This window comes from Sciurus carolinensis, chromosome 6 (assembly GCF_902686445.1).
Source record: "Sciurus carolinensis chromosome 6, mSciCar1.2, whole genome shotgun sequence".
NCBI classification, from domain to species: domain Eukaryota; kingdom Metazoa; phylum Chordata; class Mammalia; order Rodentia; family Sciuridae; genus Sciurus; species Sciurus carolinensis.
In genome coordinates this window covers 158,594,233-158,613,969 of record NC_062218.1, presented here as the reverse complement: position 1 = coordinate 158,613,969, position 19,737 = coordinate 158,594,233, and the positions used below count along the sequence as shown (strand labels likewise).

The window sequence follows — 19,737 nt, the reverse complement described above, 5'->3', positions numbered from 1 at the left end:
CCTCCCAGGCGCACACAGGACCCACACGTCACCTGCTCAGACACGTCCTGAGCGCCTCTGTGACAGGCTCTGCGCAAGGGGCTACGGCACTGAGCAGAGTGGACACCAGTGCCCAGCGGGCAGCAGGGCACACACCCAACCAGAGAGACCAGGAGCCAAGAACCAAGTGGACAACAGGCCAGCTGGCGGCCATGGCACGCGGAAGAAGCACACCCTTGAAGGACGGAGATGGGGACCCCTGAGGAGGGCAGCGGGACAGAAGCCTGAGGAGGAGGCACGGTCACGGCCGTCTGGAGGTCAGCGTCCTCAGGCTGGGGCGCGAGCGCATGCTGGAGGAGCAGTGGCCGGGGCCCTGCGGTGGCGGGAGCAGCCGTGGGCGCTGGGCTCGCAGGCCTGGGCTGACCTGGGCTCTCAGTCTAAGGGACCCAGCACCTCTGACCAGGCAGAGAGGCGTTCCGACTGGTGGGTGGAGAATGGACAGGGGTCGGACTCGGAGCAGGGACCCTGCAGCCTCCACCACCCCAGTCAGACCATGAGCCCTCCAGCAAGTCCCAGCATGGGGACACAGGGACAGAGGTCCCCACCCCACCCATTCAGCAAAGAACCCACCGGACCCCACATTCCTGGGCCCCCTTCCTGCTCCGTCTGAGGCCCTGCCATTCGGAACCACCTGCACCCCACACACCGAGCCTCACAGAGGGACGAGGAAGCTCCTTCTCCCGCGGGGGCCTCCCCAGGGTCACTGGGTCACTGGGTCTTGTTTACTCAGGGCCTAATCTGCAGGCACAGGCACCCCTTGGGCACTCTCATGCCCGCGACCAGAGAACAGGACCAGAGAGGCTAACCGGGACCCACAGTCTGCCAGCAAATAAGTGGCAGGGCCCAGGTTCCAATGGCTTTGGATTCCAGAGCGTGGAATCCCGTCCTTGGCCCGCTCTCCTGGCCTGCCAGGCCTGTCCTGGGGCTGCTCTGGGCCTTCTTGGCTGGGACAGCTGGCCTGCTGCAGAATGGGGTTTTAAACTTTTTTTTATTTATCCTCAAATAGAGAAGACCTTTGTACAAATGAGGTAAGGCTGGAGTCGCCAATCCCAGGACTCACAGAAGCAGGGTTGCCACAGGCCCCTCCATGGCCGGGGCCCCTGACCTCTCCCTGTGTGGGCTCCGCGGCCCCAGGACTGCCCGCTGAGAGCCCAGCCCCACCCCTTAGCTGCCCACTGCCCATCGCCTGCCAGAGCTGGCGGCTCCGCCCCTCCACCACCTTGGCTCAGGCCCGTCCACCTGGGAAGCAGGTAGATCAGGGACTCCTGGCCCCCACGGAGCAGAAACTGAGTCTGGAGCCAGAGACACCTGCCCCAGGTTCCCAGGCCGCTCAGTAAGAGCCACGGCAGGAACCAGGTCCTGTTGTTCAAGCCTACAAGATGGAGGGGACCAGGACCAAGAGCAAGGAGGAGAGAGGGTGTGGCCCACATGGCCAGGGTGGCTCCCCAACCCCTGCCTGCCAGCTACACTGCTCCTCAGCCTCCAGCCCTCTGGCCGGCTGTGTCCCCCCTCGAGCAAAGCTATGAAAGCACTCTGCTCCTGGAACAGCAACCGGGGGCCCCCAGAGCACTGGGAAAGCTTTAGGGGCAACAGGGAGACCCTCCTGCAGAACCCAGGGGCAGAGCCCCAATGACACCTACAGAGGTCTCCCAAAGGGCCACCCCAGCTGCACCTCTCCCCAAAGGCCTGGACGGGGGACTGCACCCTGCACCCGGTGCACAGGAAGGGCCCCAGGGCGCCAGCTTCTCACGCCTGCCCCAGTGTCGGTGGGTTCTGCTGATCCCAGGCCTTCAGAGGGATTCTGTTCCGACGTGGCAGCTGCTGAAATCCCAGCAGCACGTTGTGAAGGGCCGTGAGGCTACGTGGGCTTCGCGAGTCCCCGGTGGCAGCGCTCTTCCCACCGAACCCCGTCCTGAGAAGAGGGAGCAGGTTCCGGAACAGCCCTGGGCCCAGGTCGCCCCTCCCCCAGGCAAGGCGGGCCCCTCCTGCAGCCCAGGCCTCATAAATCACCCTTCCAATAATATTTGTATCGATCATCTGGATCGGAAGCCTCAGTTGGCCCATTGTCTCCCTTCCTCTCCCAGGGCTCACAGATGGGGTCCCTCCCCTCATCTGCTTTTCTAATGGGACATTTAAAGGGAACGGCAGCAGCCGCAAGGGCCCTGGTCACCCTGGTGTTGGGGGCTTGGAGGAATACATAAATATATTCCTTGAGAGACGGGGATTCAGCTCGAGAGTTTGCAGCGGTGGAAAGCATCAAGGACAAGCGAGTTTCTAGCGATGCAGGGATGGGGTCTGTCGGTCCCACCCAAGGGCCCAGGCCACTGCAGACCCACCCAGTGGACACCGGCATTTGGACAAGACCTCTTGGAGACTCGCATGCGTGTTAACATTAAAGAAGCCTACTCAAAGGCCAAGCCTTCTAGTGTTCAGAAGAGAAACAGGCCCAGAGAAGGCAAAGAGCCTGAGGTCACACAGCAGGCAAGGCCGCCTGAGTTCCCATTTCAGGCGGAGGAAATGGGGGGACAGGTGGCTTCAGAGTGAGAGGCCAGCCACCCCTGGGCTCCTCTCCCTCCCCAGCTCCTACCTCCTGTCCCAGAGTGTGGACAGATGGTTCAGGCCAGAGTCTGGCCCCCACCAAACTCTTCCAGGCTGGAGGGGCCAGCAAGAGCTCCAGGGACTCCCCAGGAGGGCACCTCCTCCTGCCTGGCCGGCCAGCTGCCCCTTCCTGGCAGCCACTGGACAGAAGCTCCCAGGGAAAACCACCACCTGGGTTGGCCCAGCCCAGCCCGGCATCTGCAAAGGGGCCCAGTGCGGCGACCAGCAGAGGGCCCAGGAGACCGGGGCAGAGTGAAGCTGTGGACAGAGGGAGGGACAGAGACAGACAGAAACAAAGAAGAGAAGGCGCCGGAACCAGGCAAGGAGAGGGGAAGGAGGGGAGGGCCAGGGAGCCAGCTAAGAGTGATGGGGCGCACGCAGCGGCAGCTGGCCCCGCAGTGAGGCCCAGCGTGGCCCGGCCTGCCCAGCCTGGCCTGCCCGGCCCAGCCCCCAGAGCCGCTGCAGCTGCCACACCAGGCCCTACCACGAGGTCAGCCCTGCCCTGGGGCTCAGGGAAAATAAATGGTGTCCAAGATAAAGGGTCCAAGAAATTATTTGTCTTGTTGTCACGTCCTGACTGCAATGGGCAGGCCTGCCGGGCAGGCGGGGCATCGGCCCAGGAAGGCCAGGATGGCAGGCCCAGCCTCCTGCACGGCCACCCCCAGCCCCACTCCAGTGGGCCTGGACTCCTCTGGGGACCCCAGCCCGAGAAGGCAGGAACCCATGGGGCAGTGCTTTCCAAGAGGGCGAGGACCAGGAGGCCAGGTGGCGCCGAGCTCTTCCCGACTGGCGACTCTAAGTGACCGCTCTGCACGCTGAGTGTTTTTCGTCCTGGCCGACCCCTCAGTGCTGACCCTGTCTGTCTCGCTTTCTGCTGAGGGTCTTGTGCTGGGGCCTGAGAAGCGGAGGGGACAGAACACCTCCTGCTCCCAGCACGGGGAGGGCATGAGGGCTCCCAGACTCCCGGAGGAGGACGAGGACGTCCCAGGGTCAAGGGCAGGTCAGCAAGACCAGAGTCCAGCGTGTTGAGCGTCCACACGCTCAAGCCTGAAACACACGTGCGCATGTGCACATTCACGCATGCTCACACACCCACCAGGCTGATTCCCCCACAAGCAGCAGCATCCACAAAGCCTGACCCAGCGGCTCCCAGCCTGAGCCCCGGACTGAGCAGCAGCCTCAGGGGCAGCCACCTGCTGCAGGGCCTCCCGATGCTCCCAACAACCGCCGCTGACCGGGGCATTTGCTGGCCACAGCACCTGCTGTTCCCACGCTCGGCTAGGACCCTGCGGGGGCCTTGGGATCAGCACACCGGAAACCAAGGCCCAGACGGCTCAGTGCGAGGTCCGCGACCTTCCGCCAGCACCAGCACTGCGGAGCTGGGGTGCAGCCTGGGGTGCAGGAGGAGGGGCTTGGCACCTACCATACTTGTCCCCGTCCTCGCCGCGGGCGCTGATCCTGCGGCCCAGGACCTGGATGTGCTTCCCGCTGGTCCTGCTGTAGAGCTGGTACAAGCGCAGCTGCTTACGGCTCACATCGTCCCGAGCCCGTGTCTGGTTCTCCACGTGGATGCGGAAGTCCACGTTCTCCTCGGCCACCAGCACCTGACAGGGAAGGGGACAGTGGTCCAGCCGCGGTCATGACAAAGGCAAGGGCCGCCTCCACGTGGGCCCTGGGCCGGGCCTGCCATGGCCACCCCAGTCCTCAGAGGTGAGGGCCAAGGTGGCCCAGCCAGGAAGCAGCCCAGCCAAGAACCAGCCTCGGTGGACACACCCTGAAGCTGCTGGACCCTGCGCTGCAGCCCTGGAAAGCAAGGAGTCCTGGTTTGCCTGCCGCCAGCTCCTCCTCAGCAAGACGTTAAAGCAGAGCCCCTACCGGCCGCAGCCTGCCGTGAGGACACGGCGAGCACACGGAAGGCACCGACCAGGCATCCAGAGGAGCGGGGAGGGCGGAGAGCTGCACTGCGGCCTGGCAGGTCCCCAGCTGGGAACAAGCAGGCCAGAGGCCGTGACTTCTTCCACCAGGCGACGATGCTGAGGCTCCTCCCCATCCCTGTTGGTCCCCCCACTAACTCCATGTCGGATCTCCCATCTACATTCCCTTTATCTCCCGGGGTTTAGCTCGGTCTGCCCACCTCCTCCAGGAAGCCTCCTCTGGTCGCACCGACACGCACCTCTCCAGTCTCCACCCGAGACACGGCCTCTCTTCTGGACAGTGTGCACTGGCCTCCTCACGGCCTCCTGCTAATCTGGTCTCCTCTCGCCACCTGCTAATCCACCCTCCACCAAATCTGGCCCTCCTGTAGAGTCCACCTGGCCCGCTCCCACGCGGCCTCCAGGACCTGCAGGTGAGCCTCGAATGCTCAGCCGTCTTCTCCCGCGCTCCCTCCCCGCCCGTCATGCTGGCGCCCGCGTCAGGGCCCCGCACGGCTCTCCCCCGCGCCACGCTTCTCCCATCTCTACCCGGCACGTCCCTACTTCACCCGCATCTCTGCTCAAACAGGCCCTTCTGGGCCGCCCTCCTGAGGCAGCCTCAACCGCCAGTCCCCACACCTGAGGTTCCCTGGGCTTCTCTGCAGCACGTGCCCCGACGTGCCGTCCACCGATCTGGTCCCTGTCCGCCTGCCCCCACAGACGGGTGGCACCGCGCACGCTGCCACGGCCCAGCTCCCCTCCTTGCCTGCAGCTCCTTCCCAGCACCGAAGGCGTGGACACCCGACGCTCGCTGGAGGATAGACAGATGGGTGGATGGGTGGGTGGACAGTGGACACTGCCAAGACGTGGAGTCCTGGCGTGTCACTTAGCATGACAAGTTTTCCCATGTCCTGCTGACTATGTGATGACCAAACCACCTTAACCACGAAGCTGAGCGGTCCTGAAACCCGCCGGCATTCCGGGTTTGCGCTGAGAACCCGCGTGTCTGACAACGGGAGACTCGCAGGACCCTATTCCTGGGACGCCCCACCCCCGCGCTGGCGCTCGTGGGACCCTGGCTGACAGAAGCATCGCCTCAGGGCTCCCAGGCCAGGGACGTGTTTTCCTCACGCTACAGCCCACACCCAGCGCAGGTGTCTGTCCCCACGCTGACCTGCACATCTCCTGCCCCAACCTGGACCGCACCGTGCTAAGTGGGCCCACAGCACCGAGCCTCCCAGTGTCCTCCCGCCGGGGCCTTGTCCCACAAACAGATACGAGGAAACAGGCGCCACAGCTGGACAGCCAGGAGAGGCCACGCACAGTTAACCCAGGCATGGGGCCCAGGACCGTGCTTCCTGTGCACAGCTCTGAAGGACAGCCACCCTGCTGGGCCCTGCCTGGCCCCAGCGCCATCAGGACCTGCCCCCATGCAAGCCCTCTCTAGCAAGGGGACCAAAGGAAAGTCCCTGTCCTTTCTATGCCTCCGTCTCCTTATGTGGGATGAGGGTGTTGCTGCCGACACCCCACAGGGTGCTGGAGGATGAATATAAAAAGTAGCAGACAGTAGGTGCTCAGAGCTGTGTTCCCAGGTGCCAGCCAGGGTGGCCCCAGGAGGACCTGGGAAGCCTGACAAACCAGGGTACAGTTTGGGAAGGCACAATTGCCTTTGAGGGTTCCCACGACCCAATGTCATGGGAATGCATTTCACCCCCATTTTACAGATTTTAAAACTGAGACCCAAAAAAGTTAAGTCTGTTGCTCCAAGTCAGGCAGCCCAGGGACACGCGGGCTCCTCCTCATCTCCACCTGCCTCACTCCCGCCCTGATGCTCAGGGTAGAGGAACTCCTGCAGGACACGTGTCCCAAGATACCCACCCGCGGACTTCAGCCCTCCTGGAATGACTGCTGGGCGTGGCCTGCCTGGCCCTCCCCAGGGCAGGCGCCAGCATCCCGCCCAACGCCCCTCCTGCTCACAGGAGGCCTTATCGACCAGAGGTCAAACCAATCTCCTCACCCCGGGTCCCCAAGGGGAGCTGCCCTGCCCCAGAAGCTGGCCTCCCATTAATGATTTTCTCCCTGGCCCACTGGACAGAGGCAGCGTGGGTGACCCTGGGTCAGCAGGGGCTAGAAGGTGACCCTTCCACAGGACGTGGGGGGAACAATCCATCTTGCCAGCTTCCTGATTTAAGCCATACCCTGTGGCCTGAGCAATCCCAAGGGAGGGGGTGGGGGTGGCCTCTCCTGGAAACAGGGTCCAAGAGCCCCGAGGCTCCTGGGCAGGGCCTCTGGCGGGCTCAGGGCTGCCCGCGTCCTTCAGCCTAGCTGTCACCTGCCTCAGGCACCTGCCTGGCCCCCGCCTCCAAAACTGGGGGGGGGGTTTCTCTGCACATGCGGCTGTCCCCAGAGTCAAGCTTGCCTGGTTCACCCCTGGGTTTCAGCTCCGCCTCCAGCAGGCCATCAGCAAATGCTTACCAAATGGCTATGGCCAAAAATGAGGGACACCTGGGGCTCAATAGTGACCCTACTTCTTACCACCCAAACACGGGGGATGGCAAGGGAAGTTCTTTTGTTGTTGTTGTTTTGTCTTTTTTGGTACCAGGGATTGAACCCAGGGGTGCCACATCCCCACCCCTTTTTATTTTTTATTTTGAGACTGGGTCTCCCTAAGTTTCTTAAGACCTTGCTAAGTGCTGAGCCTGGCCTCGAACATGTGATCCTCCTACCTCAGCCTCCTGAGCCATGGGAATTGCAAGGGATGTTCTACAGCTACAGAGAGCCCTGCTGGCCTCCGCGGAGAAGCCCCCCAGACAGCTTCTCTTCTGACTCCCTTGACCACCCCAGCAGCTGAGTCCTGTGCACAGATGGGACCTCAGGCCTCTGCCCAGGGCCACAGGGTTGGGCAGGCGAGCAGAGCCCCAGCTTCTGCCTCCAGAGTGCAGGCATGCAGGGCTTCCGGGCAGTGATGGCTCCTTTGCCTGTCCGCTAGCTGGGTGGAGGTCACTGGCCTCGGTGCCGGAGCAGAACCTGGTGCGGGCCTTCCCCGGACAGTCGGAGCTGCCGCCTGCCTGCTCACACCCTCCAGGAGCATAGTCCTCAGGGGTGCCAAAAAGTCACCAGGCAAACAATCCCATCCCACAACTCCCACAAGGTGGAGGGAGGGGCCTGGGGCCCGCTGCACCCCCACCTCACACGTGGAAGTAGCTTTTCCCACCGTGAGGTTACCTGGCAGCCCAAGACCCCAACTTCAGCCCGCTGCCCCTTCCCTGGTCCTGAGGCTTTGACGGTGGTGGAAATACTCTCAACCCAGGAACTGCACAGAGGCCACAGGGGCCCAGGTCTGCCAAAGATACGGAGATGCCAGCCTGGGCGCAGGGAACCCACCCAGCGTGGCTCGGAACGCACGCAGGGAGACAGTCCCTGCCCAGAGCCCTGCCCTGGCTCCCAACGCCTGCAGGACAACATCCAGGCGTCCTCAAGACCCAGCTGCTTAAGACCAGCCTCTCTCCCTAGGCAGATGGTGGGACCCCCTGCAGGGTCAAAGAGGGCTGGCCACCTTGCAGAGATGACCACAGCGTCACCCCGCTGGGGGTCCAACGCCACCTTTGTCCTTTCACTGCTCTGAAAGGCACATTGGTGGCTTCCTACTTCTTCCCAGGCCATGTGGCCACCTCCACCAGCCTGCACCCCGTCACACGCACTCTGCATGATCACCTGCTCCACAGCAGGGCACTACCAGCCCAGGCTGCCGGTCCAGCTGCATCACTGACCGCCTGCTGTCCTTCCTCCACTTTCCCCTGTGAAAACCAGGGTTTGTCTGTATTATTGACCTTGGAGAACGGTAACCTCAGTGACAACAGCAACCTCGGTTTCCTTTCCGTGTGTTCTTTAAACGGCCGCGACATGCTGAGCACGGGACCACCCTCTGCGAACGGCCCTCCATAATCGCCACGGCAGCCCCAGAAGCTGGTTTGCTTATTATCCCCGTTTTATGGGTGGGGAACATGAGACTCAGGGAAGTGACATGGCTTGTCCTAAGTCACAGAGTCAGTGAGGAGAGGACCGGCTTCCCCTGCGCCCTGAGCTCTCGCTGCCCGCCACTGCGCCTCACCTGCTCCCCTGGGCTCCTCCCTACCCAGCTCCCTGCTCGTCCTGGATCTCATTCTCCATGGTCTCCCTGGTCCACTGAGCCCCAAAAGCATTAAATGGGAAATTCCAGAGATAAACGATTCCTCACGTTTTACATTCTGCGCCAGTTTGAGTAGCATGACAAAACCTCATGCCACCTGCTTGTCCAGCGTATCCACACCACGTACACTACCCACCAGTTGGTCACTCCGTAGCCGACTCAGCCATCAGTCCACCGTCCCAGTACAATGATGCCTGCACCTGGGGTTTGGGGCCGTCCTCCCCTGCGGATCTTGGAACATATCCCCCAAGGATAAGTGGGGGTGACTGCATTCCAGGACAGCAGCTGGCTCTGAACAGAGCCCGAGTTGAGGGGTGAGGGAGACTGTCCACAGAACGGCTGGAGACCCTGAACTCCTCCTTGCAAGAGAGTGGGATGGGAGCCCCTGCTCTCCCCACTCCACTCGGGCTCCCCAAACTCTTCCTTGAGCAGCCTGGACTCGGGCCCTGGGGCTGCTGCCAACCATGGCGACCTGTCCATCACCACTGCTGCTGAGAGCAAATCTCACGTCGGCTCCGCTTCATGGGCCTGTGCTCCGTGCCAGGACCCAGGACGCCCATGTGCCAGCCACTGTCCTTACTCCCCATGTGATCCAAGCAGGTCAGAACGATGGCTATCCCCGTGCTCCAGGGGACACACGGAGACACAAAGAGGCCAAAGGACCCCCCAGAGTAGCACGGAAAGTGAGTGAGCCAAGGTCCGAGTCCATCTCTGACTCTGAAACCCACGAAGCTCCTGGCAGCTGGCGCTCCTGAGCAGAAAGCAGAGGGGGAGACCCAGCGGCCCGTCCCCAGCTGGCTTGGCTCAGATGGGCACCCCCACCCCAGCCCAAGTGTCTGGCTTCTCCCGTGTCACACTCCCCATACCCAAGCCAGCCTGGAGAGCAAGCAAGGCTGCAAAGGGCCCTCCCCCACCCCAGCCTGTCCATTAAGCTCCCAGAGCTATCGATGTATTGATTGGCAGGGCCATGCCATCAGCATGGCGGGGTGCGGCAGGATGGGGGCGGGTCCGAGGGCCAGCCTCTCCCCCACACATCAGCCTCTTCCTACAGCCTCTTCCAGACATGGGTGCTGGGGGGCAGGCGGCCACGCCCGGAGCCAGCCTGGGGACGGGCAGACCTGTCAAGCCCTGAGCCTGCTTCTCCTCCTCCCTTTTCGCTTCCAGCCCATGCTGGCTTCAGTCCCACCTCCCTCAAGCCCGGGACCGAGAACTGTCACTCGTGCCCGAGATAATGAGCAAGCCCTGCATTCTGGCATTCGATGCCCACAGGGTCTGTTCCAGTGCCTCCGTCCCTGTGCCCCCCGACGGGCTTGGAACCCTGGCCACACCAGGTCTTCCCTGCCGGAGGTTCAACAGGGCCTCGCCCTGGCCAGCCCTTCTGGGGTGGCTGGGCTTCAGGCCCTCAGCACGGTGCCCACAGCTGCGTGGGCTCCCGCTCCCCAGCACCAGCCTTGGTCTCTTCCAAATCCCAAGGGCTGGCAGAGGCGCTGATGCCCTGTGCCCGGGCACCTGGAGAGCCGCCAGGGAAGCTTCATCCAGGTCCTCCACCCCCACGCCAGTTGGAACCAGGCGTCACGGTGCCACGGCAGGGTCAGCCCTCCCTGGACTTCAAGAACTGCATGCTGGCCCCCCACAGGCCCAAGACACCCCAGAGCCAAGCAAGGACCACAGCTCACGTTTACCTCACACTTACGATGGGCCTGGGACTGCCCCTAGGGCTCCCCTGGGGAACCACAGCCCACCCTGGCCGCAGCCCCAAGGAGCCACGTGAATGGAAAGGCCCTGAATTCGCCCAGTCACAGAGCCACTGAGGGGCCAAGATGGGAGCGACCCAGGGGGTTGGATCCAAGGCCTGAGCTCCCTTCTGTCCCTGTGAGTTCTAGCAGAGAACAGGGACAAAGCGCTGTGCTTCCAGGGTACGATGCCATGGGAGCCGGAGGGGCTAGCAGGTAAGGCAGCCGGTGTCCACCCAGGGAGCCCGGTTGTCTGCTCCGGACCCTTCGAAGCCAGTGCAGCCACAGACAGCAGTGTCCCATAAGAGTTCATGGGTTGCTAATGAGGAAGTGTCGTACATGAGCCCTACTGCATACCTGTTTCAGGACTGGGCTTCCATTACTCCTACCAACAGGTCTGGGGAGTGGTAGTGTTAGCCCTATAATATTCTGAGGCAGCAGAGACTCAGAGAGGTTAAAGATGCTGCCCCAAGTCACAAGCCTGTGAGTGGTGGAATGGCAATTAAACGCAGACCTGAGTCCAAAGCCTGGAGGAGGAGGCCTGCCAGCAAGGTGCTGGCTGTCTAGCACGTCGTGTACCTGAGACGTGGACACACAGCATATAACTGACCTACCGTTAGCCGCGGTGCCAGCTGCTCTGTCTCCAACACCCCTAACAACCCTAAGGAGTAGGTGCTTCTCATTACCCCATTCTGCAGATGGGGAACACCAAGGCACCAAGGCTGGAGATCAGGGGATGTTTGCTGACAAGCTGCAAAGCAGCACAGCTGGGATTCAGACCCAAGCCCAGGCATTCGAGCACCTCCGAAGCTGCCACCCACCTTGCAGACACAGGCAGGTAAACCAAGGCTCAGAGGGAGGTCACTTCATAAGTCAGTAACAAAGCCAGAGCTGGCGTGTGGCTGGTCTCTGGCCCTGTTCTTGAGACAGCAGTGTTTTAAATGGGGCTGAACCAAGGCCCCTGAGACGGCAGAGCCTGACTAGGGCCGGCGGCCCACCCATCTGCTGGTGTTCTGGAACAGACCCCACAGTCAGGCCCAAAGTGCCACCAGCAGGCTGAGGCCCACGCGGAGGCCAGAGGGGCTGGGCACACCTCCTCCAGGGGTCGGCCCAGGGTCCCGGCAGACACTCCGGAGCACACAGAGGCTCCACGGAGGGCTCTTGCCCAGAGTCGATCCCCACCGCAGTGCCCAGGAGGCGACAGCCCTAGGAAAGGACTGGCTGAAGCTGACAGGGCCGGAGGCTCCAGTCGGGAAGTAGGGCTTGTTTTCATTTTGTTTTCACTGCTTTGTTTTTCCCCATTTTACACATGCAGAAACTAAGACCCAGAAAGGTGAAGGAACTTGCACCGGGTCACACAGCAAAGAGAAGGCGGAGCCATGGTTGGAACCAGGCTGGCGACTCTTAATGAGTCCAAGTCCTGAGCCTGCAGTCCCAGGACGGTATCCAGCTCTGCCCTCGCTGGCTGTGGGATCCAAGGCAGGCGACCATGGCCCCCGGGCCTCTGGCCCTTCCCCTTGGAATTCCTACTTCCAACTGGTTGTGAGGCTCTGCCCAAACGCCCCGAGAAGCACCTGCACCTGAGAGCCCGCCGTGCCTGCGGGGGCCACGGAGGCTGCTGCTCTCTCGTCAGCCTGACGGGCCGCGCCCCCACCTTCCACACCCACGGTGTTCCTGTCAGAGGACGAGGTCAGAGCCAAAAAGTCCTGCAGGGGAGGGGCTTCCCTGACCCCTCCAGCCTCCTTCCGGGAGCCTCGGCACCCACAGAGCTGCCCAGGAGGGTGAAGGCTGCACACGCCGTCCGCGCCTGCTGATGCTGGCCGTGCCAACCACAACAGATTTTTAAAATCCACCTCCTATCGCCAAGCAGGTGACACTCTGGGACATCAGGAACGCTGGCAGTGTGCCTGCCTCTCTCCCCTCCACCTGGGAAGGAGGCTAGAAGGAGAGTCTTGAATGCCCCCACCCCACCCCACAAAACACCCACCTCTACCTCTGGGACCCTCTTGGCAGCAAGTCCCCGGAGCATCAAAGTCCAGAGCCCTCAAGCCCAGAATCACCTCCCTCAGCCTGCCTGCTGGGACCGTTTCCCCACAGTGATCTTTCTGATCAATGCCAGGGGTCTCTCTGGAAGTCAGCTTGCCCTAGTGGCATCCAGAGGCTGGGATTCGGCCATACCTGGAGCAAATCCCTGCCTCGCACTCTCCATCTGTGAAGTAGGAATATCACTCCATCCTACCCCGCTGTCTGTACAGTGGTTGGAAGATTGGAAACAGCTGCCCGAGGCCACAGACACTTTGAAACTCTGACGGGCATCTCCTTAGTGGAGGAAGATGTGCCCTGTCCCGCAGAGCAGGGAGCGGTGGTGGACAAACTCCCGCAGGTCTGGCCATCTCCCTTCTGGGCACAGAGGCTGGGGCCAGCTGCCCTCTAGGGCTTATTCTCAGGTCAGCAAGAAGCAGACTCCCCACAAGCAGCTGTCGAGTGAACACCTGCCTGAATGGACAGATGCTGCTGCTGTAAGAAATTAAAAGTGCCAAAAGTAAATAAATAAAAGTGCCACCCAATAGGACAGTTTTCCATCTTCCTCTTGCCCCAAAGGACACTGTCCCTGGTGTCTCCATACTAGCCCAGCTGGAAGGAAGAGTCCAAAGCCCATGGAGGAGGCTCGGTGTGGCAGGTGGTGGGACCGAGAGGAAGTGGAAGGAAACTCCCAGACTAGAACACCTCTTGCCGTGAGAGAGGAAGTGGCGGAGTGGGAAGGACCAGGGGCTGGGAGGGACAAGGGACCACCAGCGCAGCGTCCCCCTCCCCCACCCCGCCTGCTCAGGCCCGGCTTGTCTGGGGAAGGCGGGGACCTAGCTGCGCTGGCGGTGGGGACCATGTCAGGCAGGAGCCGCTGAGCCTCCTGAAAGGCCCGACCGTGTCCTTGTCACAGCTCAGCCAAGTGCAGAAAAGCAATTTACTGGTCACGCCACCTGCTCCCGAGGACGTTTCTAAAATTCTTCCGATTGGAGCTATCCACAGTGCCTAAGTCCTGGGGAGAAGGGATGAAGGGATCTTATTAAATTCCCAGCTTCCCGCTTCCCAGGGTGGCCTCGGGTGAGGGCGGCGAGGACAGTGTCTGGCACTGAATGTGCTCAGGGAAACGTGGCTGGGGGGAGCCCATTCTGACTGGGGCTGAGGCCTGTGCGGTGGGAGAGCCATTCCTAGACTGGACCAGGCCCCCAGAACAGCAAGGCAGGGGAGGGCAGGACACGCAGGCACCCCTTTCCTGGGGGATGAGAAGTCCTAAGACTGCTCTCACCCCTGTCACGTATCACTCCAACCCAGGTCACCCATTTACAAAGGATGAAACTAAGAATCCCAGGGAGCCACAGACAGGGCACTATGGAGCTGGGGCCCAGGCCTGGCCCACCGGTCAGCGCAGCCTCGGCAGACACTGTTGGGGTACACTCTCCAGCACCGCCCAACACCACCTCCACTGCCCCCAACAGGGGCCCACCCTCATTTTGACCACTAAGGGCCGCACAACCTTTGCCCCTGCAATGTAAATGGGGCTGTGAGCCCACCAACCTTACCTGAACCCCCAGGACACCACTACTCTACCTTTGAGGTGTTTTCAGGAATCTGTGGGTCGCTGAGCACCCTCTTTCAGACACAGCACACTTGGGCACGATTTTTTGTGCACTGTTTCAAGGACACCCCTCCCCCCATAATCCCATTCTTAGATGTACTCCAAGGCACACGAACCAGCCGGCTTGGCTTAGACGTGGAGATGCTGGAGGGGACAAAGGGGCAAAGGCAGGAGGGGCGGAAGGAGGGGAGTGGAGAGGAGGCCCCTCACCTGCCAAGGCTGACCTAACCCCGCCGGGCCTCCAGCCCTTTCCTCAGAGGCTGGCTCTAGCTCCAACCCAGAGGTGGAGGTGGGACACGCAGCCAAGGCTCCCTCCCTCACACTCCCGTTGAAGAAGACAAAGACCACCCAGCAGCCCCTCCTGGGCCTCACTTCAAGAAGAACAAGAATGGGATGCACCCTGAAGCTCGGCACCCGTGTCCAAAGGCCCCTCTCCAAGCCGGCTCCTCGGCAACAGCTCCAGGTACGGCGCTCCAGAAAAGAGCTCTTGCCCAGGCCAGATAGGCAGACCTCCGCAGTGACCCTGGGCCTGCCCTCTGCTTGGGGACTCAGCTGCAGACCAGGCAGGCCATGCCTGGCACTGGCCTCTCACTCTCTGACACCAACCATTCCCCACCCGGTCCCCCACCCCCACCACCACACAGGGTCACATCTGCTTTGGCAAACAGCCAGTCTTAAGTTACTGACTCCAGTTGTATTGATTCAAGGAGTCACTGGGGACCCCAGCCTGGCCAGCAGGAGGAAAGAACCCATCAGTCTGTCCCTCCAACCACCCTTCCAGCCTCCGCCCTGCCAGCCCCAACTGGCTGCCCCCAGTTCACATCCATCCCAAGGGTACCAGTCCTCTCCCAGGAGCAGGAAGGGAGATAAGAGACCTGCCACCAGCACCACCGCAAGTGGCTGCTGAGTCTCACCAACCAGCACTCAGCACACGACATTCCTGGTACAAGAAATCGGAGAACGGCACTTTCCCAGTGTGAGGCCGTCTTTGGGCATCTCCAGAAGCCAGAAGGCCGGACCTATGCACCTTCCCTAACCCTGTAGGGACACCTGCCTTTAAGGGAGAGGAGAAGGGGCAGATGATCCTCTTTGGGCCGGCGTCCAGCTCCCCCTAGACCCCCCTCCCTTGCGCTCTCGGTGGGTGGGGGCTCCGCAGCTGGGCTTCCTATTCCCCCTGCCCCCACCCACCATGCTGAGGCAGCCCTGGTCTGGTTCTAATCGGGGCTGAAGTCAGCTCCCTCTTCCCTCCCGCCCCCCTTTTCCTTCATTTCCACGGCTTTGGAAGCCAGCGCGTTCCAACTGTCTGCGTGCCAAGACCTTCCCGAGTCTGAAAGCTGCTGAAGTAACAGATCAGATTTTAGCAAGTGCTTTCCAGGCCGCGCGCCAAGCCCTCTTCTGATTCACGGAGAGCAAGAGTGAACGCGGAGCAGGCGGGAACCAGCGGCGGGCTGCAGCACCTTGGGCCAGGGCGTGCGGAGCGCCGCCTGTCCCGGAGCGGCCTCGCAGACAACCGCCCTCAGGCCCGCCGCCCAGCGCCTGCCGCGACCCAGACCCGGCGCTCGCTCTCCCTCTCTCGACGGTGCCCTCGCTCTTGCTCTCCTTCTCCATCATGCAAACGCCTTTGAAACCACAGAGTAATTTACAACTACAGCTCTCTCCTTGGACTCCAAATCCACTCAATTGAAAGGAGTCTTTTTGTTTGAAAGAGCGAGCGGCGATGTTAAGGGACAGTTGGCAGAGAAAAATCCCTAAGTCCCAACTCCTCGCTGACTTTGGGCAGCGGTCTTGGGGGCGGGCACGTTGCTGGGGCTGAGCCCACTGGCTCCGCGGGATCTCGTCCCAATCAAGGCCGACAGGCGCTGCGACAACCCACAGCGGCTTGCGAGCGACAGCAGAGTCCCTTGCCCTTGGCCCATCCGCCAGCGGCGCAGGGAGCGCGCGGAACCGCCCTTTCGCGCCCTGGGAACAGGTGCACTGGGATCCGCGCCCAGGAGGGTGGGGCACCCGGAGGGGGCGCGGCCCCGGCGGGGGGGGGGGTCGGCATTGCCGCGAGGCTGGGGGGCAGTGAGAACCCACGTACCTGTACCTGGAAGCACAGCAGCAGGAAGTGTAAACACCTGCGGAGAGAGATGGAGAGGCGGTCAGTGGGACTCGAGGGAAGGGGTTTCGGACAGAGACCCCAGGCGGAGTCAGGAGCGCAGACGTGCGGGCGGACGGTCAGGCAGGGTGGGCAGCCCGCGCGGGCGCTTACAGGCAAGTGCAGGCGGAGGGCGCTGAATACATCGCTGGGCGGGGGGGAGGCGGCGGCTCCTAGCCCAGCCTGCACATGTCCGCTCCGCGCGGCCGGGACCGGGCGCCTCCGCCGCCGCCGCCGCCGCCGCCGCCGCTGCTGCTGCTCCCTCCTCGCCGGCTGCTGCTGCTGCAGACTCTGCTGCTCCGGGGCGCTCCGCGGCGCGCCCTGCGGCATCAGCGCCCCGCGCGGCTCCTCCCGAGCGCTGCGCCCTCCGGGCTGGCGCGGGGGCTGCGGGGCGGCCGCCGCTGTGCAGGGGGCGCCCGGTCGGTGCAGGGAAGCTTGCTCACTGCTGTCCGGCGGCCGGCAGCCGTCCAGGCGTCCGCGGAATGCTGGAGCCCGGCTCACTCCGGGGGCTGCATGCGCGACCGGGAGAAAAGCTGGGGCACGTTCTCTGGCCGGGGCGCGGCACTGCGCGAGGCCGGGGTTCAGCGCTCCGGGGCTGGGGCGCCCGGCTGCAGCGCGAGAGCGTCACGGCCGCTCCGTCTGGGCGCCCGCCGGCTCATGTCTCCTCCTCCGCGTCTCTCCGGCCGTGCGCATCGCCGCCTCCCACCACTGGCGGCGGCCGGGGCGTTTTCTACGCGCGGGCGGCGAGGGGGCGGGGGGCCGGGGGCGGGCCCGGGCCGAGCCGGCACAATGAGGATGCGGGGCTCGGGGCTCCCCCCTCGGGGCGCGGCCGGACGGGCGCTCAGCTCGCCTGGGTGCGCCGCGCCCACATCAAAGGCGGCCCTGCCTGCTCGCCTGCCTGCCGCGGCCTCTCCACCGCCGCCGCCTCCTTCTCCTGGCGGCTCCGGGTTGGAGGGGAGGTGCTCCCTCTCGGCGACGGCACCCGCAGCTCCGAAGGGGCAGAACCGGAGAGGCTGGAGCGGGTGAGCGCTGGAAGCCGTCGGAGCTTTGCAGCTGGGCGCAGTGACCCGCACCACAGCGCAAACGTTGGCAGAAGCGGATAGGCGGCGGTTCCCAAGAAGGCAGCTAGGTGCGGAGTCTCCTCACTCGCCCACACTCGCCGTTCGCACTCACACCCACCAGAGTTTGAGTGGGGAGCCGGGAGAGGGCGGGTCAGGCCCAGCCCCCGGGGCGGCTCCACTTGAGGGAGGTCGCTTTCACCGCCCGGAGTCCACACAAGACCGTGGTTTCCCAGCCACCCTCCGGGCGGAAAGCCCACGCTAAGTGAGCCGCCTTCCTCTCTTCTTTCCCTGCCGCCGTAAGTGGGGAGGGCTCCGGGGTGTCTCTCCCTCTTCCCCCTCCAGGGCTCGGGGGTCGGTTCTCGGGATCCCAGCTGGGCTCTCGCGTAGGCGAGCTGGCTTTGGAAACACATGGCTACCACCTAGCGGTTCCAGAGCGTCACTGCAATCCCAGTCTGTGCGGGCTACACGCTAGGGAGTAGCCAGCAGGACTCTGGTCAGCGACCACTCCAGGCCCTCTTCCAGCCTCCTCCCAACGGGCTGATTTGCTTCCATTTGTGTGCTAATAAGCGGCCTGGTTCCTTTGGCAGAATCCTTCTCCAAAGATTGGTTCGGCCGGTGCCCACTAAACCCCAAATGTAGCTGTTCCTGTTACAAGTCTGCCTCACACCCCCGTTAGAGTTTGCAATCACCAAGACCTGACTAGGAAAAATAAAACAGGTCACAGTGGGAAAGACACTAGAGAACAAGCTCAAAAGGAAGAACTCAGGAGTTTGGACTGCGTGGTTAAAACCCTTGTGGCTGAGAGTTCCATCTTCACTCAAGCACAATAAACTAGGTAGGTGCTGTCAAGCAGTGCTGTTTCCTGAAGCCACAGAGCTGAATATCAGTATACTGTGTTCCAAATATCAGGCCTCCCTTCAAGTTATTTTAAGTTCCTTTTCAATACTGAGGCTATTCTAAACAGCACTCTAGTCAAGTACAGAAAACCTTTATAACACCAGGTACCAAGGGAATGCCAAGTCCTTGCAAGTTGCTGGGCTGAATTTATGCAGTCATTCTGCCAGAACTGGACTTGAGAAATTACTAACATCCCAAGTTCTGGAGATAAACCAATCCAGACAGGATGAAATGACCCACCAGGAGGCTGACGCAGAGGATCAGAAGTTCCAGGTCAGTCTGGACAACCTAGGGAGACCCTGTCACAAAATTTTAAAAGGCCACAAGTGTGCCTTAGTGACTAAACACCCCTGGGTTTCACCCGAGTACCAAAAGGAAAAAAAAAAAAAAAAAAAAAAAAAAAAAAGACCCGGAGACAGACAGAAATGCTCCCACTGGACCTGAGCCATCACCATCATCTTTGATGTTTTATTAGGAAATATCCGAGTCAAGGTTTGGTTCTGGCCTCCCAAGACCTGTGTTTAGTAACTTATGGCTAAGACTCATACTTCCAGACCGTACTACTACTAATATCGTCAAGTTTTAATGGAAGGAGTACAAAACTATTGTCCTAAAAGGTTCCGTGATCTTTCTCAACTTTTTGTCCTTCTTCCTCTACCACACAAATATGTCCAGACAACAGTTCCCAGTAGCACAGTCCCAGGTCCTGGATTTGAATGTTGCTTCCATCGCCTCCAGTAAGCAATCGAAGACCGCTTCCTTGTCTACAAAATATGGCTCAGAACACTGAACTTTCACCAGGTCAGAGTATGAATGAAATTATTCTGGCATATACTAAGATTCCAAATGTTTTAGCTGTTTTTAACTAATTCTGGTTTTAGGTTGTCTCCACAATTTCAAGTGGGGAAGACTATTCCTAATTTAGAGTTGAAGCAGCACCTAATCAGAATCTTTTGACTCCAATTTAGTTTATTCCTTTTTTCCACCATTCACTTTCAAACTTTTCACACAGGTGTAGTGGCACCCTAGCAATAACCTACTTGCCATATGCATATCTTAAATGGATCCTATCTGGATTTGATGTGTTCACATGGCACTTAGCATACATATGTATAACTAATTTGGTAGTCGATTGATTCCATCACCATTTATTGGGCTCTTAGTACTATGTCATTAGGCCTGGTTGCAGTAAAAAAGCACTTAGCTGCTACTAGATAAATTCTAGCTTGTTATCAGTGCTCCAAAAGAAACTAATGTGATGAGATGAAGAACAGCAGTAACTGTAGTGGTCCAAAGGCCTCTAACATGTAAGCTAAGACACAAAGATAGACAACCAGACATGCAAAGGAACACTCCAGGGAAAAGACGTCAAGTGCCTGGGATAGAAAAGGCTGGGCAACAGGTAGGAACAGCCAGGAGAATGACAGTGTAAACAGGCCATGTACTTAATGATGCCTAGTGATCAGACCCTCAGACGGAAGGAAGTGCCCCACATTCGTTTACTGTACAATTAGTATTCTTACTGTGTGTTTT

At 61.0% G+C, this 19,737-nt stretch overlaps 1 protein-coding gene across 1 annotated transcript in view; it reads right to left on the bottom strand.

The window, feature by feature from the left end:
- Fgf18 (fibroblast growth factor 18) overlaps positions 1-16,950 on the bottom strand; it is a 30,556-nt gene extending 13,606 nt beyond the window's left edge. Inside the window, exons 1-3 of the mRNA XM_047556160.1 lie at positions 16,361-16,950; positions 16,190-16,226; positions 4,061-4,241 (exon numbers count right to left, since the gene is read on the bottom strand). Of these exons, the coding sequence (XP_047412116.1) occupies positions 4,061-4,241; positions 16,190-16,226; positions 16,361-16,392 (250 nt within the window). The 5' untranslated portion in view covers positions 16,393-16,950. The remainder of the gene's footprint in view (positions 1-4,060; positions 4,242-16,189; positions 16,227-16,360) is intronic.
- Positions 16,951-19,737: the final 2,787 nt, after the last annotated feature.